This window comes from Trichechus manatus, unplaced genomic scaffold (genome assembly GCF_000243295.1).
Source record: "Trichechus manatus latirostris isolate Lorelei unplaced genomic scaffold, TriManLat1.0 scaffold00101, whole genome shotgun sequence".
NCBI classification, from domain to species: Eukaryota; Metazoa; Chordata; class Mammalia; order Sirenia; family Trichechidae; genus Trichechus; species Trichechus manatus.
The window spans coordinates 6,180,503-6,208,288 of record NW_004444037.1 but is presented as its reverse complement, the minus strand read 5'-3'; the positions used below and the strand labels follow the sequence as shown (position 1 = coordinate 6,208,288).

Here is a 27,786-nt window from a genome sequence, read left to right as displayed (position 1 = left end):
GCTTCATGGAACCTAAAGCCGGTGTACCCATTGGCCTTCTTGATCAAACGAGTGCAGAAAATGAATGACAGAAGATCATTTGGTGATCGGAAGACAGGTGTGCCTAAGGGGACTCTCTGAGGAAATCTAGTCCTGAAGCATGATCAGTGTGGTGCAGCAGAGGGAAAATCAGCCCAGTGCGTTCTCATCACAGATCCCAGTGTCTCAGCATCTTGGGCTAGAAGACTTTACATTTTCAGAGTGCTTTTGAGCCTCCTAAATGCTTTCACACATTCACACATACAGTCTCAGTAACCCTCAAAATGACCTGTGCTATTTGTACCATTATTCCATTTTATACCTAAGGAAACTGAGGCACAGAGAATTTCACTAAGGCCCAAGGTCTTCTCAGTCCATAACCAGTGCTCTCCCTTCTCCACTCTAGTTGTTTTTCCACACTGATATTCTACGAAGAAGGGCCCTAAATTGAGCAAATACTAAATATTTATGCTCACACACGTGTGCACATGCACACACAGACACACAGACACACACACACGGTCAAATGTCATTTATAACAAGCATAGGAAATCTTTTGGAAAGTTCCCTTTAATAATGTATGGAAATATATTTTTCTAATTCATTTTTTGAATAGGTGAAAAAATTCCATGCTTTAAAAACAAACAAACTTAAAGAAAATGCATTGTAAAAAGCCTCACTCCACTCCTGCCCCTACCTGCCCAGTTCCTCTGCCTCCCCACCCACCACAGGGAATGCTTTCATTAGTTTCATTAAGTTCTTGTGAAACCTTCCAGAGTTTCTTTAAGCAAATACAAGCAAGTGGAAATCTCATATCCTTGAGATCTCTCCATATCAATATGCAGAGAAGGTTATTTCTTTCTTCCAGTGGAGTTCCATTGTTTGGCTGAAAGGATAGATATTTAGGGGAACCAAGTATTTTTTTTAAAAGGTAAAAATTAAGGTTTATTTTTTTTTAAAGCTGATAGAATGGGTTTATTCCCATCCAGAAGTCAGGTCTTCTCAGAGCTAATTGCTCTTGGGTGCATGTAAGCTGTTCCTCATCTCACAATGCCTAGTTTTCTGTTGTAAGAATTAAGTGTCTATGACTTGGACCTTCAACATGTGGGAAACGTATTAAGAATTGCAGAAAAGAGATGATTCAGACAAAAAAGGTGTTTTATGATTTTTTACAAAAATAATTTTTAAATTGAATGTAGTATCTTAATCATTGGGATCTGTTTAGCTAACACTTGTTGAAGCAAAAAGTTCTTTTCTTTTAAGGTATCGAAGTAAATTAAAGCTGATCCGTGCTAAGGAAGAAGACAGTGGCCATTATACTATTGTAGTTCAAAATGAAGATGATGTGAAGAGCTATACTTTTGAACTATTAACTCAAGGTATGTAAAGGCAGTGTGAAGATAATGGTAGCTCAGTGAATCCAGCATCTTTCTGTTAGGTTGAGGAGGGAAAAACAACACTTTAGTGGGGAAACAGGGATATCAGGGATAGCTTTGTTGGATTTATAAATTCAGATAGTTCTGGGAGGCTCCGGACTGCTCTAGAACAGTCTGGCAATTCCTTGGCTCTACCATTTTCCTCACACCCATTTCTCAATGTGACATCTCTAGTTCTGGGAAGAGTGAAGGGATGCTTTTCGATCTGGATGACCTTGGAGTGTTCTGGAGAGTTTGACCTTTTTGCTTAGCTTCCCTTGTAGACGTTGTACAGTGACCCTTACCGTAATGGAGTGCTCAAGCCTCTTTACATTCAGGCTCAGCATCTATTTACTGCGTGCCTGCCATGTGCCAGGTCGTGTCTCAGATGGGCTCTTTTGGGCCTCACAGTACATTTGTGATTTTCCATTAGCATATCCCTAACTTCTTTGACCAGAGATTAAAAAAAAAAATCTTTAAAACTTAATAACATTCCACAGATGCACTTTGGTAAATGGTGTTTCATATTACACTTTAGCTGAATCCATTAGTTGAATCCCAAACTACAATATAATTTTAAGAGCTTCCTTGCCTTTAAGCCAAATAACCACAGGGTCTTTTCACTTCCTTCACTCCAGATTTAAAACACCACAGGGCACAAATTCCAAAACCCTGAAACTGTGAAAATGCTCTTAACCAAGTGGGTCTGTCCAAATTGGAGCGCTGTTCCACACACAGCTGGCTTTCTAGCCCTCTGTGGTGGTTACTGGATTTGTCGGTTCGAATGCCATATGGACAAGGTCTGAACTCAGGCTTCCAATTTGCAGTCCCCAGAGTTCTGGGACATGAACCATTCATTGCTGACTTCCTTCAACCTCTTGCAGTTCCCTCCTCCATTCTGGACTTGGTTGATGACCACCATGGCTCTACAGGGGGACAGACTGTGAGGTGCACGGCTGCAGGAACCCCTCTTCCTGACATTGATTGGATGATTTGCAAGGATATTAAAAAGTATGGAAACCAGGTGTTCTTTTGTCTTTTGTGGTCAGAATGTTTCTCCCTTGATAAAAAGGACCTCAAGTGCATTTTATTTCTTTTGTTACCCCTTTTTTTTCTCTCCATGACAGTTTTGTTGAGATATAATTTACATGCCATAAAATTCACCCTTTAAGTGTATGATTGAGTGGTTTTTAGTATATTCACAGAATTGTGCAACCATCACCACAACCAATTTTAGAAGACTTTCATCACTCCAAAAAGAAACCTCATACCCTTTAGCTATCACACCCCCAATCCCTCATCCCCCCCATAGCCCAGGGCAACCATTTCTATCTCTGTGTATTAGCCTTTTATGGCCATTTCATGTAAATGGAATCATCTTGGAGCCCTGGTGGTGCAGTGGTTAAGCATTCAGCTGCTAACCAAAAGATTGGCAGTTCGAATCCACCAGCCGGTCCTTGGAAACCCTATGGGGCAGTTCTACTCTGTCCTGTAGGGTCGATATGAGTCAGAATTGACTCAGCGGCAATGGATTTAGCTTTTTGGGTTTGGAATCATCTAATATGTGGTGATTTGTGACGGGCTTGTTTCATTTACCATAATGTTTTTAAGATTCATCCATTCCTTTTTATGGGTGAATAATATTCCATTGTATGGATATACCGCATTTTGTTTATGGACAGTTGGACATCTGGATTATTTTTGCCTTTTGGCTATTATGAATAATGCTGCTAAGAACACTCATATACAAGTTTTTGCATAAACATGTTTTCATTTCTCTTGGGTATATACTTAGGAATGGAATTGCTAGGTCATATGATAACTCTAACTTTTTTTAACTTAAAAAAAATGTAATGGACTTTACTTTTTTAGAGAAGTTTTAGATTTACAGAAATATTCAGCAGAAATTACAGAGAACTCCCATACTTCCCTTCCCTCCCCATTGGCCTTTTTTAAATTTGTGATTCTTATTTGATCTAAGGCTCATGTATGTGACTCATAAGCTACAAGATGGGGTTCTGAGCAGCTTCAGAGAGTGTGTATGTGTGTCCATGAATAGTGTAGGGAGAAGGTCTGTTTCTTTCATTGGATTCTCAAAGGATCTCTAATCTGAAAAAATGATGAATTTTAAGAACCACTGTTCTAAGAGAGTTTTCGCTACTCCAGCCCACACTTTTACGTCATTTCTTATGCGGTGAACTTTTCTGCTCATATTCGTACTTGTGACTAGACTGACATGTTAACATAAATGAAAAGAGTGCCCATGTGGCTACTCACTACCGCCTTCGTCCACTTGCTGTTGGGTGAAAGTTAACTCCCTACCTCCCCTGTCGTCAACCTTCTCAAATGGGCACGGGTTCAGACTTCCACCCATAGCAACTCGCTGTGTTCAAAGCCTTGATTTATTCTTCGGAAGGCTGAGCTTCCTAGTCATACCCTCTCCTAGAGCTTGAGGGTACAGGACTTGGCTATTGAATGGAGCTGGAATCTAGGTCTTATAACTCAGCCAGGGGATTGTTCTAGCCCAGGTAACACCTTAGGTGCCCTTTACACTGTGGGTGGTGAGGGAGAGCATCCTGGGTGAGAAGGGAGGGTGCCAGGCCTTTCTGAAGGGGTGGGAAAATGGGAGGGAGGGTAGTTAAATATTTTTAAAGTTGAAATGTTCAGTTTGGTAATAAGTTCAAGGTTTTGGATTTGTAGTGATATTTTATTGAACTTGCTTATTTCTGCGTCGTCTTCATAAAGAGTTAACTTTCAGTTATCTGCATGTATTTTATTCTCTCTTTGGGTGTGTGTTCAGAAAACGCACAGAAGTTTTTTTTTTTTCTTTTTTCTAGGTTTCTCTTTAATTTTCTTTTTTAATTGTGGTAAAATATATGTAACATAAAACTTGCCATTTTAACTGTTTTTAAGTGACATTAATTATATTCTCAATGTGCAACCATCTAAACCCAAATCAAACCCACTGCTGTTGAGTCGATTCTGGCTCATAGCAACCCTATGAAGTTTCCAAGACTAAATCTTTACGGAAGCAGACTGCCACATCTTTCTCCCACGGAGTGGGTGGTGGGTTCGAACCGCTGACCTTATGGTTAGCAGCTGAGTGCTTTAGCCACTGCTCTACTGGGGCACCACTATCTATTTCCAAAACTTTTCATCAACCCAAATAGAATCTCAGTATCCATTAAGCAGTAACTCCCGCAAGGTTTATTGTTAATTGCACACAAAATAAGAAAGTCAACATGCAACACCCCCAAACGTAGACAAGGTGAGAACTGCTTACTGTTTTAGGTTATTCTCATGGCTGCCCTCTCCCCCACTACTCCCAATAACTGCTCTGTATTTATGTCCTTTTCCTTTCCAGATGTAATAATGAGACTTCATGGACGGTTTTGGCCAACAATGTCTCGAACATCATCACTGAGATCTACCCCCGAGGCAGGAGCACCGTGGAGGGCCGAGTGACCTTCACCAAAGTGGAGGAGACCATTGCAGTTCGATGCCTGGCTAAGAATCTTCTTGGGATTGAGAACCGGGAACTGAAGCTGGTGGCTCCCAGTGAGTTGCTTAACAGTCAGGACAGCTCTGTCAAAGCGATCAGCTGAGCCCCGTCTCCCTCAGGCGAAACTTTGAATCCCAGGTGGGGTCAGACAGGCATGGAGGTCCCCAAGCAGAAAGTCAGCTATGGCTGCTCCTCCAGAGCCTTCTCTGGGCATCTGTGTGGGAGCCCTTCTGTCAAGATTCAGATCCAAAACTGCATCTTGTAGAGGCCCCTCGGCATCCCACTTGTCCAATAGACCAGCTACCCGATCTCTTTAAGTGTGTGGGGAAGGAGGATGGGGAGGGAAGATCTCCTATTTTGTTGCTCCTGACAACAGTTGAGACAAGTTGAATTCTTCAACAGAAAAAACTCAGGAAATCCAAAGGCAACATAAACAAAATTCAACCTCTCAAAATAATAAAGCTTATCAAGTAGCGGTTTCTGAACTTAAACCAGTTGCCATCGAGTTGACTCTGACTTGTGGTGACCTCATGTGTGTCAAGAGTAGAACTGTGCTCCATAGGGTTTTCAATGGCTGATTTTTCCTTAGTAGATTGCTAGGCCTTTCTTCTGAGGTGCCTCTGGGTGGACTGGAACCTCCAGCCTTTCGGTTAGCTGCTGAGCGCATTAACCGTCTGCACCACTCAGGGACTCATCTGAGCTTATAGTAGTTGCCAAACTCATTTATCAGTCTTTACTGCTCTAATTCACATATTGTCCAAAAGGTTAATTTTGGAACATGTCGAGAGAAAGTATCGAGATCCCCTGATTTTTTGTCTTTTTTAAGAGTAGATGTTTCATGCGGATAGATGTTTGAGAGATGTTATCGCCTGTCCCTGTAAGATGCCAGGCTGCCCTCACACTTGCCGACTGACAGTGAGCGATTCCTGCCCTGGCGCAGTCACACTGCCTTCCTTCCTTCCCACATGTTTGTGAGGAAGTTCTTCACCATGTCTCCTCTCTTGTCTTCTAGCTCTGCGTTCTGAACTCACTGTGGCGGCTGCAGTCTTGGTGCTATTGGTGATTGTGATCATCTCACTTATTGTCCTGGTCGTCATTTGGAAACAGGTAGATATTTTCTCAGAGAACTCAAAATCTTTGAAGTCCGTGAGAACAAGAAGAATAGCAGCTAAGTTAGTGCTTGGCACAGAGAAGGAGCTCAGTAATATGTTATATGTTGAATGAATGTTGTTGGATCCTACTGTGTCCGCACACTTTGCTGCTGCCGTTAATTAAGCTTTGGTGCATTTGAACTTGGGTAACTCACCAGTTACCTGTCTTGGTCATTTATAGAAGCCAAGGTATGAAATTCGTTGGAGGGTCATTGAATCAATCAGCCCTGATGGACATGAATATATTTATGTGGACCCTATGCAGCTGCCTTATGACTCCAGATGGGAGTTTCCAAGAGATGGACTAGTGCTTGGTAAGCTTCTATTGGGGTGATCTCCCAAGACTCCCCTCACACCCTTTTTTAAAAATAATATTTTATTGTGTTTTTGGTGAAGGTTTACACAGCAGTTTAGGTTCCCATTCAACAATTTATACACAAATTGTTCAGTGACATTGGTTACATTCGTCACAATAGTGAACATTCTCATTATTTCCATTCTGGTTGTTCTGTTTCCATTAATCTAGTTTCTCTATCCACTTACATTCTCATCTTTGTTTTAAAGTAATTGTTGACCGTTTGGTCTCATATAGATGATTTTTTTAAAGGAGCACAGTACTCATGGGTGGTATTCTTTATTTTGTGAGCCAGTCTGTTTTTTAGCTAAAAGATGACCTCAGGGGCTAGTTTCAGTTCAAGGTTTGAAGAGTATCTCAGGGCAGTAGTCTCAGGGATTCCTTCAGTCTTAACTGGTACAGTGAGTCTGTTATTGTTATTTTTTTAGGATTTCGAGGTTCTGTTCAACTTTTTTTCCCATTTTATCAGGATCCATCTATTGTGGCCCTGATCAGAATGGCCAAGACTTCCTTTTGATTTCTTTGTAACTTTACTATTTATAGGCTTGTGGAGGAATAAGGGATCTGAGCTTATGATTAGAAAGAGCTAGGCAATAGAAATTTGCTTTCAGAAATATTTGTCAGTCTTAAAAATGAGTTACTTGTCAGAAAGAGTACGTTATGTAAAAGACAAGAGAACCTAAATAAAGCATGTACTTTAGTTAATAAAAAAAATGAGTTAGTTGGATCCCTGTAGTGATTTTTTTTAATCCCTGGCCAGAGCAAATTATTGTTAAAGAAAATTGTACAAAGGGAGAAGAGAATATGAGGAGGCCTGGCAGAGATACCTACCAAAATGGCTTTGCTTTGGAAATGACATAAATTGAAATGAGATGAATTTCTGTGACTAAAAAGGAACAGATGATAAATGAATGAAGACACCCACAAAAGATATTTTGATCCAGTACATTTTGAGGATGGATTAGATACTTCTTTAAATATATATATATATATTTAGAATGTAGAATATAAAAATTTAGGAAGACTTTAAAGTAAAAGATGTAAAAACAACCAAGCCAACTTACGACAAACTTTTCACATATTTCAATTCTGGGTTGAGACCAAGTGCGAGACGCTTTAGTCCAGGGGGATTTTTTTTTAAATCGCATTCTGAATGAATGGAAACAAGACAAAGACAAATGAAAGTTAGAGCTAGAGGTTGTTTTCCAGTGAATATTCTAACAGTATGTACTTTGAAGGATGCCTGATGCAGTTTTTAATTATCCACCTGTCTCATTCCAAAGTACAGCAGAGTTTAGTTCTTCATGGTTACTTAAACTGAGACCAAACAAAGCACTGTAGCTGCTCCCAGTTTCAAATACTTTCACTAGGGGATTAAGTTTTCTCATTATTATTTTTTCCCTCTGTTTTACAAAGAGGAACAAGAAAGCTTAGTGGAATTAGGTGAGGGAAAAGGTCAAAATCCCTAATATCCCAAGAGGCATTTCTGCACCTGTGTATCACATCACCAAGTTGCAGGTGAAGCAACACTGTCCAGGTACAGTTTCCAGTGATGCAGACATGCAATAAGAGGCAGTGTCATGCCATCGGTGTCCCTTATGAGCTGATTCTTTCCCTGGCTTGTCTCTACACAGTGAGCCTGACCACCCCAGGAAACATCCCCCAGACTGGGAGAGCCTGACCACCCCAGGAAACATCCCCCAGACTGGGAGCTCTTTAAGGGTAGAGTCAACAGCTTTGATTTCCTTTTCGATCTCCCACCATGAAGCAAAATGCAGTGCTCCCGGGGCACCTTTCTGACAAACAGGCAGCAAGAAAGCCAGCCCGAAGATTTACCTAATCACTTCTTGGACTCTGTGCTGTTTTGAATATTGAAATATTTCCAGTAGTTAAGGATTTATTGATGCAATAGATGTCTCCATTTGCATGTGGCAAATAGAAGGACAGAGAACCAAGCGGCTTGAGCAAGAGCCACGGAGAGCAAGTGCAGGGGAACCATGGTCTGGCCCTGCTAGGAGCTGGTAGACAGAGTGCTCACACCAGGGAGGGTCTGGCCCCCCTTTCTCCTGTCTGTGTTTGCCTTTCCCTTGCAAATGTTATTTGACAAAAGCAGTTACACTAATTTCTTTCCCTGTGGGCTCAATTCTGTTTTTGACATGATGACTTGGAAGAATAATGATGCTTATTCAATACAGGAAACACACCCACCCCAGCCTAGCTGTGCCCCCAGGAGTGCTGGCCGAGGCAAATAAAGCTGAGGTGACGGGGAGACATTTGCATGTGTTAATGGTTCTGCTTGTCCACAGGTCGTATCCTGGGATCTGGTGCATTTGGGAAAGTGGTTGAAGGAACGGCCTATGGATTAAGCCGGTCTCAGCCTGTGATGAAAGTCGCAGTGAAGATGCTAAAACGTAAGTGCCTCTTCCTGGGGACTTTTTTGAACATGGAGATGTTAAGTGAGTCGCTCAAAATTACACAACTAGTAAATGCCAGATTTAAGACTGGATCCCAGATTTTATGTGTGCTTAGGTTTATTTAGATTGTTCTTGTTGCCAACATGTTGGAAAGTCAAGAGTTATTATTTTTACTTAAACCAGTTCCTGTCAAGTTGACTCCAACTCATGACGACCCCACGTGTGTCAGAGTAGAACTGTGCTCCATACAGTTTTTTTTTGGCTGTTTTTTCTGAAGTAGATCACCAGATTTTTTCTTCCAAGGTACCTCTAGGTGGCCTCAAACTTCCAACCTTTGGTTAGCAGCTGAATGTATTAACTGTTTGCACCACCGAGGGACTCCTAAAGACTAAGGAATTATTTATTAACAGACAGACTGAGTCACTGTCTGCTTCTTTTTTATACTCTTGGTAAATAAAGCAATATTCAACAGAATTAGCCATGTTATTGACTTCGTCTGAGAACAGGAAGTAGATGGCTCAGTTGACCTGGTACATGATTATTTCAACAGCCACAGCCAGATCCAGTGAAAAACAAGCTCTCATGTCTGAACTGAAGATAATGACTCACCTGGGGCCACATTTAAACATTGTAAACTTGTTGGGAGCCTGTACAAAATCAGGTAAGCCTACTGACCTGGGAGTAGGAATTTTCATGGAACACCTCTGGTTGTGAAAACCGTCGAACCAGGTTTTTTAACTCCCCACTTTCCTCTCCCAAACATGCCAGTGAATGTCTGTACCTTGAATGAAGTTGACTGGATTCAGTTGAGTTGATGGAAGCTCATTTTTTTGCAAGCCCAAACATAACGAGTCATGGCTTTTCTGTTCTTCATTTTCATACCCATCTCCAAACTGGTTTTGGTCCCCACAGGACCTATTTACATCATCACTGAGTACTGCTTCTATGGGGATTTGGTCAACTATTTGCATAAGAATAGAGACAGCTTCCTGAGTCACCACCCAGAGAAGCCAAAGAAAGAGTTGGACATCTTTGGATTGAACCCCGCTGATGAAAGCACACGGAGGTGAGTACACAGAGAAACGCTGCCGTGTATCATTGTCTTACGAGCCTCCCAGTGGAGAGAAACCACGTCATGAGAGACTCAATGCCTGCAGATTCAGAGCCAGGATGTAGCAAGACTTAGAGTCAAGCCACCCTGCCCAGTCATCCTATGACATGGTGCAGACAGAATCATGATGTCTGCAGGTGTATCAGGTGGAGAGGCCTTGCTTATTGGTTTGAATGAGAGTGAGAGTTGGAATAGTCCTGGGAGCCATCCTGTTATTTATTTGTTTGTGTTGTTGTTTTTAATTGCTATTGAGTCGGTGCCAACTCATGACTACCTTATGTATAGAAGAAACATTGCCAAATCCTACGCCATCTTTGTGGTCGTTAATATGTTTGAGTCCATAAAAGCCCAAAAACCAAACACATTGCCATCGAGTTGATTCCAACTTAGAGTGACCATATAGGACAGAGTAGAACTGCCCCATAGGGTTTTCAAGGAATGGCTGGTGGATTCGAACTGTCGACTTTTTGGTTAGCAGCCGAACTCTTAACCACTTCACCACCAGTGCATAGTTGCAGCTATTGTATCAAACCATTGCATTAAGAGTTTCCCTCTTTTTTTTTTTGTATTTTATTGTACTTCAGGTGAAGGCTAACAGAACAAATAGTTTCTCATGAAACAGAAGTACACATGTTGTTTTATGACATTGGTTAACAACCCCACAACATATTAACCCTCTAAATTCTCAACCTTTTTTTTTTTTTGGTGAAAATATACATAGCCAAAGATACACCATTTCAAAAATTTCTACATGCACAGTTCAGTGACATTGACTACTCTTCCAATTGTGCTGTTATTCTCACTTAAGATGAAAGCTTACAGAACAAAATAGTTTCTCATTAAACAGTACACATGTTGCCTATGACAATGGTTAACAATCTCACAACACATCAACAATATCCTTACTCAACCTTGGGTTCCCTATCACCAGCTTCCTTGTCCCCTTCTGCCTTCTGGCCCTTGTCACTGGACTCCTGTACCTCGTTAGTCTCATTTGGTTTTACGGGGCTGTCCACTCCCAGGCTGAACAGTGAACCTCGGAGGTAACTTCACCACTGATCTAAAAGGGTGTCTGGGGGGCCATACTCTCGAGGTTTCTCCAGTCTCTTTTAGGCCAGTCAATCTGGTCTTTTTTTTGTGAGTTAGAATTATGCTCTACATCCTTCTCCAGCTCAAGTTTCCCTCATTTTTGTTGGCCCTCTACTTTATCAAACATGATGTCCTTTTCTACCAGTTGGTCTTTCCTGGTAAGTGAGGAAAGTAAGCAAGCTGAAGTCTCTCCATCTTGCATCTAAGGAACATTGTGGTTGTATTTCTTCTAAGACTGATGTGTTCATTCTCCTGGCACCACAATATTCTTTGCCAACAGCACAATTCAGATGCATCAGTTCTTCTTCTGTCTTCCTATTTCATTGTCCAGTTTTGGGATGCATATAAAGCAATTGAAAAGACCATGGCTTGGGTCAGGTGCACCTTAGGTATCAAAGTGACATCTTTACTTTTTAAAACTTCAAAGAGGTCTTGCAGCTGATTTGCCAGATGGAACATATTGTTTGATTTCTTGACTGCTGCTTCCGTGGTCGCCCACTTAGGACCTAGAAAATGCAGCTCTGGCCAGTGATGCCTGAGTTTTTGTAACTCATGAGTAACCGTCTGGGTGCCTTTTGGCTTAAGGTACTGGCCCTTGCTGACCCTGGGCTTACAGATCAAGCCAGTGGTAGGAATCCTCACTGCAGAAACCAACAAGTGGCTATAAAGATCACTGTAGATTTTAAATTCTGTAAAGATCAGAAAGGACAATGAGTTCACTTATTAAATTACTTGATGGATACCAAATGGCGCTAAATATTATTGAGCAGTAGTAATTGTCTGTCCAGGCCACATGGCCCAGGTTCGTGGCCTATGAATTGAAAATAAGAGAAAGAACAAAGGCAATGCAATCAATTTTTCAAACTTTAAATGTAATAGACTTATAACCTTTTATAAGTCTATGGAAGCGTAATGAGTCCTGGTAGTGCAGTGGTTAAGTACTCGGTTGATAACCACAAGGTCAGCAGTTTGAACCCACCTGCCGCTCTGTGGGAGAAAGAGTGGCAGTCTGCTTCAGGAAAGATTACAGCCTTGGAAACCCTATGGGGCAGTTCTGCTGTGTCCTACAGGGTTGCTATGAGTTGGAATTGATTTGATGGCAATGGGTTTTATGAGAGCACAGCCCCACAGTCTTAGATGTAGCTATTCAGGATGTCTAGGTTCCCGCAGACGAAGTGTTGGGACTGGCACTGAAAACAAATGAATAGATATGTAAATAATAACATTTGTTGAGCCCTTTGTATGTGCCAGGTACCTACCAAACATTCTCCCAGTCTTTCCCATCTTTGTAAAGGCGATTCATTCTATGTCATTAGGAAAGTGCTTCCTGATCCCCCCTCTTCTCCCCAGATCTAGTCATTCTCCTCATATGCTATCATAACCTCCCTTCCTTCAGAGCACACGTGAATTTGAGATCTTCTGTGTCTTTGTGTGATTATTTGATTCATGCTCATCTCCCCATAGGAAGGGCACAGATTGCTGTGGCTTTTGCTCATCCCTGTAGCCCCAGTGCCTACCACACACTACCTGGCACATCATAGGCACCTAATCATCATCTGAGGTCCCCGGGTGGCTCAAACGGTTTGTGCTCGACTACTAACCTAAAGATTGGTGATTCGAGCTCATCTGGTGGCACTGCAGTAGAAATGCCTAGCACTCTGCTTCCATAAAGATTATAGCCAAGAAAACCCTATGGAGTAGTTCTACTCTGTAACACGTGGGGTCACCACGAGTCAAAATTGACTCCATGGCCACGGGTTTGGTTTTTGTTTTTTAATCATCAGTTATTGAATGTTCAGTGAGTGCTCCAGAGGGGAACCCTGGCTAATGTTTTTTTTCTGTTTTTACAGTTATGTTATTTTATCTTTTGAAAACAACGGCGACTACATGGACATGAAACAAGCCGACACCACACAGTATGTCCCCATGCTAGAAAGGAAAGAAGTCTCTAAATATTCGGACATCCAGAGATCACTCTACGATCGCCCAGCCTCGTATAAGAAGAAATCTATGTTAGGTAAAGGTGTCCATACTCACGCACTGGGTGTTGTGATACTTAAAATGCTCAGAGGAAGGTAGGAATGGATGGGAAGCAGGTCTCCCGGGCCACATGGTCACTAATGCAGGTCTGCACGCCAGTACTGGTCTGTGACATTTCTCCCAGGTTTGTGACCTGTAAATTGAAAATAAGAGAACAAATAAAGGCACATTTAATGTAATGAAGCTTTTGAGCTTTAAATGTAATTGATTTAAAGAATTGTTCTTTCTGATGTAACGACCTTGGTGTTAGCATGCCCTTTTAAAAAAATATATATATACTTTATTTTATTTTTGGTGAAAATATGCACAGCAAAACCCAGTCCCATTCCATAGTTTCTAGACATAATGATCAGTGGCGTTGGTTACATTCTTCACATAGCGTCAAAGTTCTCGTTATTTCGGTTCTGGATATTTCACTCTCGTTGACTTAAACGCCCTGCCTGCCCCACAATCTTCCTATTTGTGCTTTAAAATAGCTGTTGAGTATTTAGTCTTACACAGATAATTTTTTAAAAAGAACGCAGTACTCAAGGGTGACAATCTTTACTTTTTGAGCTAAACTGTTCCCTTAGTTTAAAGGTGGCTTCAGGGGATAGTTTCAAACATGCTCTTAAAAAAAAAAAAGAAAACGTAGTGATGATTGATATTTCTTTTGTCAGTGCCCTTATTTGGAAAAATTAAAAGTTGGAAATCTTACGTTGGTTCCTAATACTTTTTTAAAAAATAAGTCTGTGGAATTATGAGTTTAATAAATATTGAGTATTAGCTAAACAGCTTTCCTAACGTCCAGTTTGTGATCGATACTGGAGAGTAGACAATCTGAGGTTATATTTTCTGACAAGGGTGCTGGGCGTTTCAATTGAATGTTGTTTGAAGGAGGATCATCTGTATTTGAAGCGGATGAACATATGGCAGGGTTGAATTAATTTCTAAACTCTGGGGAGTTGATACCCATACCAACTTGTATGGGGTTCTAGTCTAATGACAAGCTTGGAGTGGGGAGAGGAAGGTGACTACTGGATGGTCTGATATTGACCTGCCCTGTGAGCTTCTCTTATTGGCCCTGGTCAGTGCAAAAATTGTTGAGCTGCCATAGAAATTATTTTGAAAATCAGTAACGTCCTCTGAATGTTTTCAGGGCTCTTAAGTGAAAGGTACGATCCATTAAAAAAAAGAATGTGCTTGTTTTGCAAAGCTCAGTACACAATAATATTTTCCATTTCTGTGGTTCCAAGTTCCATTCACTTCCCGTTGCCAAGTGGGTGAGCGTCCAAGCGCTTTTTAAAGATCAGCCAATGAGAGTTATCGGAACCAGCGCTTCCTCTCCCTCCCATATTGTTAAAAATAGTTTACATTGCTTTCCAGGCTGCACTGGTGGACTTGGCTCCAGATGGCAGAGGAGCCTGAGTCATGCTCGGGCCCGGGCCCTGCTGGCAGACAGACGGCTGCTTTCTGGCCTTCCTGTGGCTGGCTGGAAAAATGTGAATGGCTAGAGCCACTCTTCACTTGCCTGAAAACTTTCAGAAAGAACTGACAACTGCTGGCCTAGATTGCCTCCTTCCTCGAAAACTCTGGGACCCTTCCAGATAGGATAACTGGGGAAAGTGGACAAGTTACAAAGTGAACGAAATGCAAAGCCATTGGCACTGATCTTTAAGAGTGCTGGCTTTTCTGATTAGTATTTGATTTTTTTCCCCCAAAATAAGCCAAGTACTAGGAAAGATGGCTTTAAAAAGCAACTTCTGGGAGGTATTTTTTCAGACGGGCCTAATGTACATTCAACATGGAAGATAGGTGAGTGTGTGTGTTTGAATAAAGATGACTCAGGTGATTTGCTAAATAAGGTTGAAAAAAGAAATCAAGGAGGCAAAAAACAAAAAACAAAAAAGCCATCCAAAAGATTGGTTCAGATTGGCCCTTATGGATAAGATTACATGTATGAGTAAACCAAAACCAAACCAGCTGCCGTCAAGTTGATGCCAACTCATGGCGACCCCGTGTGTGCAGAGTACAACTGTGCTCCATAGAGTTTTCAAGTTCGTGACCTTTTGGAAGCAGATCGCTAGGCCTTTCTTCTGAGGCGCCTCTTGATAGGTTCTAACTGCCAACCTTTCAGTTAGTAATTGAGTGCTTAACTGTTTGTACCACCAAGGGACTCCAAATATGTGTGTATGTGTATACAATTTCCTCCCATCCACACATACATATTTGTTATTTTTTATTTGTTTTCTGTCCTGGATATATTTTTCTGTAGCTAATATTTCTTTTTAAAGAAAGAACCTTTGCATAGTTCAGCTACCCATCCTGTGAGATGGAGAAGCTCTATATAAGAAGATAATTTGAGATGTGTTCTTTGGACAATTCTCTGTCCAGAAGAAGTGTCACTGATGGTGTCATTTCGTGCTCGGCCCACACGAACACACTTATTTACTTTTCACAGACTCAGAAGTCAAAAACCTCCTTTCGGATGATAACTCAGAAGGCCTTACTTTGTTGGATTTGTTGAGCTTCACCTATCAAGTTGCCCGAGGAATGGAGTTTTTGGCTTCCAAAAATGTAAGTGTTTAAAAAAAAAAAAGCATATAAGTGTATTCACGGAACAGAGACCTCTGATGACCCAGGCCACGGATTCCAGAGTGAGCAAGTGTGGATGGAGACGTTAGGAGACAGATCTTGGAGGGGCCAGAAGCGATGGCTGCTTCTCATTTCCCTTCCTCTCTTCTTCTTCCCCTAAGCAGGGCAGGAGTCCTGCATCACCAGCGTCCTGTCTTTCTCCAGGGCTTCCTCTCTGCGGGGATTGGTTGAGATGAGAGCCTTATGTGGGGAGGTTAGCTTTTTTTGCCAGGACACCCTGCCCGAGGTGTTGTGCCAGCAGCTCCCAGTGCCACTGTGAAAGCCAGTCTTTCAGGGGTGATGCTGTCTAGCTGCAGATGGATCATCCTGAAACCACTTTTTCCCCTTCCCTGCAGTGTGTCCACCGGGACCTGGCTGCTCGCAATGTCCTCCTGGCTCAAGGGAAAATCGTGAAGATCTGTGACTTCGGACTGGCCAGAGATATCATGCATGATTCTAACTACGTGTCAAAAGGCAGCGTAAGTGTTCTCTCCCCTCTTTTTGTGTGCTCACCCTCCCTAGCTTGACTCTCTGAAATGGCTTCTAACCATTAGGTACCCATATTCTCAGTATGGAATCTAGGAGAGTCATGAATGGGCTCAGGGGCTCCATGGGGAAAGCACCTGCTCGCGGTATGAGTACCAGTTCTACCACTTATTAGCATTGGGATTTGGGGCAAGTTACTTGACCATTCTGTGCCTAAGTTTTCCTACCTGTAGGATAAAAGCGGTAATAATACTTTCTCCTGGGTTGCTGTGGCGATTAAATCCGTTAATTTATGTAATGCGCTTAGGACAGTGCCTGGCACATACAAGCACCCGGTATATGTTGGCTGTGAATTTATGAATTGTGTGTGTGTGTGTGTGTGTGTGTGTGCCTGCATGCTCTTCCAGGGAGAGCGTTTCTAGCTTTTATTAGATTTTCAAAAGGCATCTGTAGCACCCATGATATGAAGACCATTTGAGTGAATATTATCGTAGAGGCACAATTTCCTTAAACATAAGCATTGTATCTTCTACTTGGATCTTCTCCCTGCCCCTTCCACCTCCAAGCAGGACCTCCAAGCAGGTGTAAGTAACTTGAGATACATCTGCCACTTGTGTGTCAATTCTAAATCACCTAGCTGCACTGGTTGTGAGAGGCTCTGGGGTTGCTGTATCATCTAGGGAGGGACAGCGGCCTGAGTCCAGCCTCCGTGTGGTTCATGTTCTCATGTAGCCGTGGGGTCTTCCTACACAACTTTAGGCCCCTTTAACAAATCAGTGGACTTTGGTGGAGCCAGTTTTCTCTTTTGTTCAAGTAAGGATATGTATCTCAGCCATCTCCCCAGGCAATCCTAGAGAGCTTAAGGATGCTAATGTGGCTACTTTATGTATCTGCCTCAGTCTAGCATTTCCTCTGAAGGGTGGGCCAGCCTCACAATAGAGGCTGGAAAAATTTATCCTAATGCATGACTGTTTGCAGTGGTGGGAAATTACTATTTATTTCTTAAAGTTCAAAAGCTCGCAGATCACTGGATATGTTTTTAATTTTGTTCCTAGGAACACCTGAAAACTGGGCACAGTTGCCTTCAGGACTTACGTCCAGGATTAAATGTTTTTGGACATTATTTTTTGGGGGGACGTAAGAGGCAACCTTGGCCACTCACCACTCATCAAATATTTAGTGAGAACCCACTAGGTGCCAGGGACTCTTCTGCGTGCTAGAGGATAGCAGTGCAGAAAACACAACAGAGACACTGATGTGGCAAGATTGTTAGTACAGGTTATTATTATTAGCCCAGAGTGACCAGCTTTCCATTTCTGCTGTTGTAGATCATTAGTGCGTAGACTGGATTCAATTTCCTCCCTTCTTCCCTGCAGACCTTTCTCCCCGTGAAGTGGATGGCTCCTGAGAGCATCTTCGACAACCTCTACACCACCCTGAGCGATGTCTGGTCTTATGGCATTCTGCTTTGGGAGATCTTCTCCCTTGGTACGGGCCTGATATCTGTGCTTGTTTGGGGTTATTCTGGAGCATTAGTGGAGTCCCTGGGTGGTGCAAATGCTTAACACGCTTGGCTACTAATGGAAAGGTTGGAGGTGCGAGTCCACCCAGAGGCACCTAAGAAGAAAGGCCTGGCAATCTGCCTTTGAAAAAAATTAGCCATTGGAAACATCATGGAGCATGGTTCAACTTGACACATACGTGGTCACTAAGAGTTTGAATTGACTCGACAACAACTGCTTTTATGTAGATTGGAGCTGGTGGCAGTGGTTAGGTGTTTGACTGCTAACCAAAAGGTCTGCAGTTTGAATCTACCAGCCAGCCGCTCTTTGGAAACCCTATGGAGCAGTCCTGTTCTGTCCTACAGGGTCGTTATGAGTTGGAATTGACTTGATGGCAATGGGTTTGGGTTTGGATTTAGTAATCAGAAGGGTTCCTGGGTGGCACAAATGGTTTGCATTTGACTACTAACTTGAAGAGTAGAGATTCAAACCTACCCAGCAGCACCATAGAAGAAAGACTTGGCTATCTGCTTCCATGAAAATTACAGCTAAGAAAACAGTATGGAGTAGTCCTACTGTATAACACATGGGATCGCCGTGAGTCAGAATCTATTTAACAGCAACAAGTTTTGTTTTAGTAGTCAAAAACATTGAAAACCCTTTAGCACATTTTCCTAAGCTGTAGGATTTTTGCCTACGGTATCTGGCCTTGACCACCCTAGAAGTCCTAGTTCAATTTAAGATTTGAGCAGGCCTGGGAAGTCGAGGAGGTGGTAACATTTAATTTCCTTGAAACAATCAGTACTTTAAGGTTTTAGAATCCCCAGCATTTTCTAAAGGTGCTATCACCCCAAGTGTTTCTACAATGTATCTCACCCATGTTTGTTAATACTACTTATTTTATTCTTTGGCTTTTAGGTGGCACACCCTACCCTGGCATGATGGTGGATTCGACTTTTTACAATAAGATCAAGAGTGGGTACCGGATGGCCAAGCCTGACCACGCCACCAGTGAAGTGTGAGCTCCCCTTCCTGTCCCGTTGGCCTTGCCATTCATGCCGGGTGTGGGGTCTCCATGGGGAAGGGACTCCCTGACACTCCACCCTATGCCCACTCTGAGTTCTGTGCCTCTCCAGCTACGAGATCATGGTGAAGTGCTGGAATAGTGAGCCAGAGAAGAGACCCTCCTTCTACCACCTGAGTGAAATTGTGGAGAATCTGCTGCCTGGACAATATAAAAAGGTTTGTCTGGGTTTATTGAGATGGATGAAAAGGAACGGGCAAAGGAAGAAGAGAATAGCTAGCAGTTATGCCAAGGAGCAGAGTCCCTGGGTGGTGTAAATGGCTACAAAAGGTTGATGGTTCGAGCCCACCCAGAGGTGCCTTGGAAGAAAGGCCTGGCAATGTGCTTCTGAAAGGTCACAACCATGAAAACCCTATGAAGCAGCTCTACTTTGCACACATGGGGTCACCATGAGTCAGAGTCAACTCTACAGCAGCTGGTTTGGTTTTGGGTTTTTATGCCAAGGAGCAGCACTCTTCAACACTGTTTTAAGGGAACTGTTTCAAAGGAGGAAGAAGGTGGAGTGTTCCATGGGCCCCTGATCTCAATGATTAATCGAAATTCTCCCCTTCCCATTCCTCTTTCATCCTTTTTCTTAAGCGTGCAACACCTGTAAGCAGTTTATTCTCCAGATGTTTGAGTATCTGAAGCTACTGTGCAGTTAGAAGTCTGGGACATCTACAGCCATTAAATCGCTAATTTGAATGCAGTTAAATCCCTGTGAAATTGGTTTTTACCAGCTGATTCAAAGGAAGAACCTCAGCTGCTATATGTGACTCCAGCTGCTTTTTGGTTGCATAGGAAGCATTGTTCAAATGAACAAATGTATATGTAAATGGATGAAACAACTTTCTGCTGGGGTGCCGAGAAGGAAACCCAGGCTTACTTGTATACTAAATTCAATTTCTTAGATTAGTAACTAGGTGGATTTTTCATAATGAGCCCTGGTGGCTAAATGGTTTGCTGCTAAACTGAAAGTTTGAACTTACGGGAGAAAAGACCTGGCGATCTGCTCATGTAAAGATTACAGCCTAGGAAACCCTATGAAGCAGTTCTACTCTGTCCTATAGGGTCGCTATGTGTCAGAATCGACTCAATGCCACACAACAGACTTTTCATACTCCGTGCCTCTCTTCCTTCTTTTCAAGGAGAAACAGCATTAGGAGGTTGCATGCTGGACTGAAAATTAAATACTTTTGTCTATTGATTATTTCACTGCCCATTACAGCTCCCATAAGTGAGGCAGTCTAGGAGGCAAAAGAAAATTCACCTCAGGTCAAAGACACTCTTGGCTGGTAAAGTGGAGTCTTTAGATCAAAGATCCCTAATTTTTTTTTTTTTTTCCTTTTTGCCTTTTTTTAAGCCCAGACATTTTTTGCTCTGGGCTTGCTCTAAGTTGGATGCTTATTGTTAGGTGCTGTTGACTCATAGGGAACCCATGTGACAGAGTAGAACTGGCTATAGGGTTTTTCAGGCTGCAGTCTTTACTGAAGTAGATTGCCAGGTCTTTCTTCCATGGAGACACCGGATGGCTTGAACTGCCAATCTTTTGGTCAGCAGCTAAGTGCTTAACCATTGCTCCACCAGAGCTCCTTCAATGGTCCCTAATTTCTCAACGTTTGGAGATCAGGAAGAGTGCCCAGTGGAAGTCCTCTTTACCTCTTATTGGAGCTCCTCTGAGCCCTAGAGGGACAATGTGATAGGCGCCAGCGGAGTCCATGCTGGTCCCAGGGAAGAGTTGGGAACATGGTTGCAGCTACTGACTTGGAGAAGGGGCTCTTGGTATCTTAAGCCTGATCATCAGAAGATCTCTGCCATTGGGTGCCTTATCTCTGCATGCCCTGCATCTCTGGGGATGTTTGACATATACTTTTCTTCAATTGTTTAAATCCCACAGCTGTGAGGTAGTTTAGAAACACATATAGTTAAATAATAGTAAGTTCTCAGCATCTGTATTCAGTTTTGCAGTCTAGTCAATAACACTTTCTTGCATATGTTGAATGAATGTTTATAGAGTTACGAGAAAATTCACCTGGACTTCCTGAAGAGTGACCATCCTGCTGTGGCACGCATGCGTGTGGACTCTGACAATGCGTACATTGGCATCACCTACAAAAATGAGGAAGACAAGCTGAAGGACTGGGAGGGTGGCCTTGATGAGCAGAGACTGAGTGCGGACAGTGGCTACATCATCCCTCTGCCCGACATCGACCCCGTTCCTGAGGATGAAGACCTGGGCAAGAGGAACAGACACAGGTAGACGTGGGTGGCAGCCTCAGCTTCCAGCAGTGTTTCTCATTCTCCCCTCCCGTAGCACTCCTGAAGGAGAGGACCCATTAATACCATGCTCTGCCTGCTAGTGAATCTGTACTGGGGAGGGAGTTGCAGAATCCCCAGGGGGTCCATTTAATTTGAAAATGTTTCCAGATGATTCTAACATGTCCCTCCTGGGACTGGGAACACACATAGGGCAAGGAGGGGGTGGTGGATAGGTGGAATACAAACTAGGACCAGGGCAAAAGTTCGGTCATAGGGAAGGGCCCAGTCTGTGGGGTTGTGAAGGGAAACCGCAGCTCAGTAGCTCCACAGGTTCTGTGTTCTCCAGGCCAGAAGGGAAGTGGAGAGGACTTCTGATTGGCCAGGCTTGGCTCTCTGCTGGAGTTGCTGAGTGGTCAAGTGCTCAGCTACTAACGAAAGGTTGGAGATTCGAGTCCACCCAGGGCGCCTTTCTACTGCCGGAAGGTCCATAGTCATTGAAAACCTTATGGAGTGCAGTTCTACTTTGAAACACTTGGGGTCACCATGAGTCAGAATTGATTGAACAAGAACTATTTTTTTTTTTTTTGTTTGGTCCTCTGCTCAACAACTGATATAGAGAGGTGGGAAGAGAGGCTGGGGGTTCAGCCTGGGCCTGACAAGCAGGAAGGAGCTGAAAAGGTTGAACAGAGCCCCTGCTTGGTGTGTGTGTGTGTATGTGACTCATCCGTCTGGCTGGCCAACCAATATTTACTGTTAATATTGCTATGTATATAGCACAGAACTGCAGCTGCACAAAGAGGCGAATAAACCACGGTCCTGCCTTTCACCCAATGAAAATCTGTTTGGATTGAAAAGATATACATATAAATTTAGATAGCAGTACAAGGCAGGATAATAATAAGACCATGAGAGTTATGAATTCAGAGAAGGGAGGAGAGATTGGGGATTGTTCCAGGCTGGAGACTTTAGGGAAGATTATTTTTCAAAACATTTTTTTTATGAAAAATTTCAAAGGTACAGAAAAATTAAGAGAATAATATAAAGAACACCCATATAGCCACCCACCACCTAGATTTAATAGTGGTTAACATTTTGCCACAATTGCTTTATTCAAGTAAGGATATGTATCTCCGCTGTCTCCCCAGGCAATCCTAGAGAGCTTAAGGATGGATGCTAATGTGGCTACTTTATGTGTATGTAATATGTGTTGTATATATTACATACATACATACTCCTACTTTTTTTTTTCCTGAACTATTTGAAAAGTAAGTAGGAAATATCAAGACATTATACCTCCTAAGAAGAAGACACTCTGCTACATAACCACAATATAATACCTAAGAAAATTAACAACTAGTGTTATCCAGGCCCTATTCAAATTTAGGTAAGGGTTTGAATGATAATGGTAATAGCTACCTTTTATTGTCACCACTCATCTGTCAGTTTGTTGTCCTGTGGTGGCTCAAGTGTTGCTGTGATGCTGGAAGCTATACCACTGGTATTTCAAATACCTGTAGGGTTACCCATGGTGAACAGGTTTCAGCAGAGCTTCCAGACCAAGACAGACTAGGAAGAAGGACCTGGCAATCTACTTCCAAAAAAATTGGCCAGTGAAAACCTTATGAATAGCAGCAGAACATTGTCTGATATCGTGCTGGAAGATGAGTCACTTCTGTCGGAAGGCACTCAAAATATGACTGGAGAAGAGCTACCTCCTCAAAGTACAGTCGACCTTAATGATGTGGATGGAATCAAGCTTTCGGAACCTTCATTTGCTGATGTGGCACAACTCAAAATGAGAAGAAACAGCTGCAAACATAAATTAATAATTGGAACATGGAATGTACGAAGTGTGATAGTAGGAAAATCGAAAGTTGACAAGAATGGAATGGAATGCTTGTAGATTGATATCCTAGGCATTAGTGAGCTGAAATGGACTCGTATTGGCCATTTTGATTTGGACAGTCATATGATCTACTATTCTGGAGTGACAAATTGAAGAGGAATGGTGTTGTATTCCTTGTCAAAAAGAACATTTCAAGATCTATTCTAAAGTATAGCACTGTCAGTGATGGAATAATATACATACGCCTACAAGGAAGACCAGTCAATATGACCGTTATTCAAATTTACGCACCAACCACTAATGCCAAAGATGAAGAAATTGAAGATTTTTACCAACTTCTGCAGTCTGGAATTGATCAAACATGCAATCAAGATGCAATGATAATTATCGGTGATTGGAATGCAAAAGTTGGAAGCAAAGAAGGAGGATCTGTAGTTAGAAAATATTGTTTTGGTGGTAGAAACAATGCCGGAGATCACATGATACAATTTTGTAGCATCAACGATCTATTCATTGGAAATGCCTTTTCTCAACAACTTAAATGATGACTATATATGTGGACCTCACAGATGGAATACGCAGGAATCAAATAGACTACATCTGTGGAAAGAGACAATGGAGAAGTTTAGTATCATCAGTCAGAACAAGGCTAGCGGCAGAATGCAGAACTTGCTCATATGCAAGTTTGAGTTGAAGCTGAAGAAAATTAAAACAACTCCATGAGAACCGAAGTACGACCTGGAGTATATCCACCCTGAATTTAAAGACCATCTCAAGAGTAGATTTGACGCATTGAACACCAGTGACCAAAGAACAGATGAGTTGTGGGATGACATCAAGGACATCATACATGAAGAAAGTAAGAGGTCATTAAAAAGCCAGGTAAGAAAGAAAAGCCAAAAATGGATGTCAGAAGAGACTCTGAAACTTGCTCTTGAGTAGAGTAGCTAAAACAAATGGAAGAAATGATGAAGTAAAAGAGCTAAACAGAGGATTTCAAAAGGCAGCTTGATATGACAGAGTGAAGTGTTATAATGTCATGTGCAAAGACCAAGTTAGAAAACCAAAAGGGAAGAACATGCTTGGCATTTCTCAAGCTGAAAGAACTGAAGAAAAAATTTCAACCTCGTGTTGCAATATTGAAGGATTCAAAGGGCAAAATACTGAAACAATCAAAAGAAGATGGAAGGGATACACAGAGTCACTGTACCAAAAAGAACTCTTCGATGTTCTACCATTTCAGGAGGTAGCAGATGATCGAGCACCGATGGTACTGAAGGAAGAAGTCCAAGCTGCATTGAAGGCATTGGTGAAAAACAAGGCTCCAGGAATTGACAGAATACCAGTCGACAAACAGATGCATCGCTGAAGGTACTTGCTCGTCTATGCCAAGAAATTTGGAAGACAGCTACCTGGCCAACCAACTGGAAGAGATCCATATTTGTGCCCATTCTAAAGAAAGGTGATCCAACAGAATGTGGAAATTACTGAACAATATCATTAATATCACACGAAAGTAAAATTTTGCCGATTATTCAAAAACAGTTGCAGCAGTACACTGACTGGGAACCAGAAATTTAAGCTGGATTCAGAAGAGAACGTGGAATGAGAGACATCACTGCTGATGTCAGATGGATCATGGCTGAAAGCAGAGAATACCAGAAATATATTTACCTGTGCTTTATTGACCATGCGAATGCATTTGACTGTGTGGATAATAATAAATTATGAATAACATTGCAAAGAATAGGAATTCCAGAACACTTAATTGTGCTCATGCAGAACCTGTACATGGATCAAGAGGCAGTCGTTAGAACAGAAGAAGGGAATACTTCGTGGTTTAAAGTCAGGAAAGGCGCATCAGGGTTGTATCCTTTCACCATACTTATTCAGTCTGTATGCTGAGCAAATAATCTGAAAAGCTGGACTATGTGAAGAAGAACTTGGCATCAGGATTGGAGGAAGAATCATAAACAACCTGCTATATGCAGATGACACAGCCTTGCTGAAGAGGACTTGAAGCACTTACTGATGAAGATCAAAGACTTCAGCCTTCAGTGTGGATTACACCTCAACATAAAGAAAATAAAAATCCTCACAACTGGACCAGTAAGCAACGTCATGGTAAATGGAGAAACTATTGAAGTTGTCAAGGATTTCATTTTACTTGGATCCACAGTCAATGCCCATGAAAGCAGCAGTCAAGAAATCAAATGACGTATTGCATTGGACAGCTCTGCTCTAAAAGATCTCTTTAAAGTGTTAAAAAGCAGAGCTGTCGCTTTGAGAACTAAGGTGCGCCTGACCAAAGCCATGATATTTTCAATCACCTCGTATGCATGTGAAAGCTGGACAATGTATAATGAAGACCAAAGAAGAATTGACACCTTTGAATTATGGTGTTGGTGAAGAATATTGAATATACCATGAACCGCCAGAAGAATGAACAAATCTGTCTTGGAAGAAGTTCAGCTGGAATACTCCTTGGAAGTGAGGATGGAGAGACTTCATCTCATGTACTTTGGACATGTTATCAGTCCCTGAAGAAGGACATCATGCTTGGTAGAGAGTTAGAGAAAAAGAGGAAGACCTTCAATGAGATGGATTGGCAGTGGCTGCAACAATGGGCTCAAGCGTAACAACGATTATGAGGATGGTACAGGACCAGGCAGTGTTTCATTTTGTTGGACACAAGTGTCTATGAGTTGGAACTGACTCAATGGCACCTAACAACAACAACAATAGTCCTGTGCATTAGATACTATTGTCATTCCATTTTACAGGCAAGGAAACAGGCTCAGGGTAGTTTTGTAACTTGTGCATCCTCGCTCAGCTAGTAAGTAGTGGAACCATTCCAGACCTAGGTCATTTGACTCAGGAATTCCCCCTCTTAACCAGTACTCTAGTAAGTAAAGAGCCTTGACCTGCACCTTCAAGACTCAGGTGGTATTGGGTATAGAGAGGAATGGGAGGAGAGTATACGGGGGAGTGGGATGAAATCCTGAGAACACAGAATGGACACTCAGGAGGTTTCAGAGGGAGCAAGTGACTAGCCTGGCTGCAATGTGCAGATGATTTAATACATTTGCCTTTCTTTTCCCATGTCTTTTGATCATGCATTGCTTATTTTCTCTTTCACTAGGAATAGGGAAAGTAGAAATTGTTGCAGCGTGTTAGCAACTTTGATTAAAAACTTGGCGGAAGAGACGGAACGCTGAAGGGCCAAAGCAAGTTTAAAAGATAACCTGTGGACCTTGATTTTCCATGTGACCAACTACAGTGTGGTGGGTGATGAGTAGCTCTCTGGCTTGGTGGCAGAATCTTACCAAACTGGACAGTCCTGGATTTGAATGCTGAAGGATCTTTCAGGAAGAGCTTGCCATTGGTGGAACATCCTAGAAATGTAGCCACAGCCTAGTTGATCTGTACATAGACCTTAACTAACCTTTCCCATTTGCTCTATCCTCCAGCTCACAGACCTCTGAAGAGAGTGCCATTGAGACAGGTTCCAGCAGTTCTACCTTTATCAAGAGAGAGGATGAGACCATTGAGGACATCGACATGATGGATGACATTGGCATAGACTCCTCAGACCTGGTGGAGGATAGCTTCCTGTAACTGGTGGATTCAGGAGTCACCTTCCACGCAAGGTGCCACCTTTGGATACCTTAAGAAAACCACTTTATTGCAATGCAAAGGTTGAGAGGAGGACTTGGATGATGTGTAAAGAGAAGTTCCCAGCCACGGGCCTCAGGGAGCCTTCTAAATATGAATGAAGAGGATATATTGAAACAAACTTTTCCAGAGTTGCCTCATGCAACGCTTCAGTAGCATCTCAGCCGTGTGTGCAGTTTGGAGGTAGATGGACAAGGGGATAAATAGGCCACGGAAGACAATCTTTGTGTTTCAAGGGCATTGGTGAGGTTCCAGCATGCACAATTTTTACTGCGACAAAACTCCAGCATTGTAATTATGTAAATAACTCTAACCAAGGATGTGTTTAGATTTGTATTAACTATCTTCTCTGGACTTCTGAAGAGACCACTCAATCCATTCATGTACTTCTGTCTTGAAACCTGGTGTCAGCTGCTGTTGAACTCCCCTGTGAAGTACATGCAAAACCACTTTTGAACCTAAAAGGTACTGGTACTACAGCATTTTACCTTTTTTTCCCCTAGTGTTAAAGAGATAAAGGATAATAATTAACCAACCTTCTTTAATAGATTTGGGTCATTTAGAAGCCCAGAAATTCATTTTCATATTGTAATCTAGGTTTATAATAATTCTACTGTTACGAGTAACGCTAAATGTGTAATATGTAACACGTTTTCCCTACCGAGAAGCACAATTAAAAAAAAAAAAATCCTTACTAAGTAGGTGACAAGTTTAACAGTTTTTGGCATTTATATTAAATAGCATATGTTTCTCTATAAGATATGGTAATAGCTTTAGTGGATTAAATTTAGTTGAACATAGAGAACAAAGTAAAAGTAGTGTCTTCCAGGAAGTCAAAGTTTTTACTTGGGTACTAATAGGTTCCCTAATCAACTGTACTAAAAACAATTAACTACCCTCTGAAGTAATGGAATTAAAACAAAACAAAACAAAACAAAATTGAACTGTTCTCAGTATAAAGGCATAAGCCTATGCCTAAGACTTTTCGTGTTATTGCCCAATGGAAAACAATCGTCAGCAAAAAGACTGATTTGCAGAGCTTAACAGTAATAGTAACTTTGGTGGATCCCAACATATGTATATTTTTGATTCTGTGAACCCTAAAAGAATCAGAAGAATGCTGTGAACATCAGCTTCATTTCCTCATTTCTTACCTCAAAGAGAAATAGTTTGAAACTCTGAGACCATAAAGGCATTGTTTAGTGAAGGCTATATGTGCATTAGCCTGGATCTGTGGTCCCCAAATG

At 42.0% G+C, this 27,786-nt stretch overlaps 1 protein-coding gene across 2 annotated transcripts in view; it reads left to right on the top strand.

Annotated features, from left to right (window-relative positions):
* The window catches only part of PDGFRA (platelet derived growth factor receptor alpha), a 50,838-nt gene extending 24,284 nt beyond the window's left edge, over positions 1 to 26,554 (top strand). Inside the window, exons 8-23 of one of the 2 annotated variants that reach the window (XM_004382895.3) lie at positions 1,282 to 1,397; positions 2,318 to 2,444; positions 4,798 to 4,991; positions 5,948 to 6,042; positions 6,268 to 6,400; positions 8,748 to 8,852; positions 9,406 to 9,516; positions 9,768 to 9,921; positions 12,906 to 13,072; positions 15,536 to 15,651; positions 16,065 to 16,187; positions 17,571 to 17,682; positions 18,615 to 18,714; positions 18,833 to 18,938; positions 20,774 to 21,015; positions 26,335 to 26,554. In XM_004382895.3, coding sequence (XP_004382952.1) covers positions 1,282 to 1,397; positions 2,318 to 2,444; positions 4,798 to 4,991; positions 5,948 to 6,042; positions 6,268 to 6,400; positions 8,748 to 8,852; positions 9,406 to 9,516; positions 9,768 to 9,921; positions 12,906 to 13,072; positions 15,536 to 15,651; positions 16,065 to 16,187; positions 17,571 to 17,682; positions 18,615 to 18,714; positions 18,833 to 18,938; positions 20,774 to 21,015; positions 26,335 to 26,482 — 2,149 coding nt within the window. In that variant the 3' untranslated portion in view covers positions 26,483 to 26,554. Of the gene's footprint in view, positions 1 to 1,281; positions 1,398 to 2,317; positions 2,445 to 4,797; positions 4,992 to 5,947; positions 6,043 to 6,267; positions 6,401 to 8,747; positions 8,853 to 9,405; positions 9,517 to 9,767; positions 9,922 to 12,905; positions 13,073 to 14,460; positions 14,832 to 15,535; positions 15,652 to 16,064; positions 16,188 to 17,570; positions 17,683 to 18,614; positions 18,715 to 18,832; positions 18,939 to 20,773; positions 21,016 to 26,334 lie in introns of those variants that run through there. The other variant, XM_023737338.1, reaches the window with a different exon arrangement.
* The last annotated feature ends 1,232 nt before the right edge of the window (positions 26,555 to 27,786 follow it).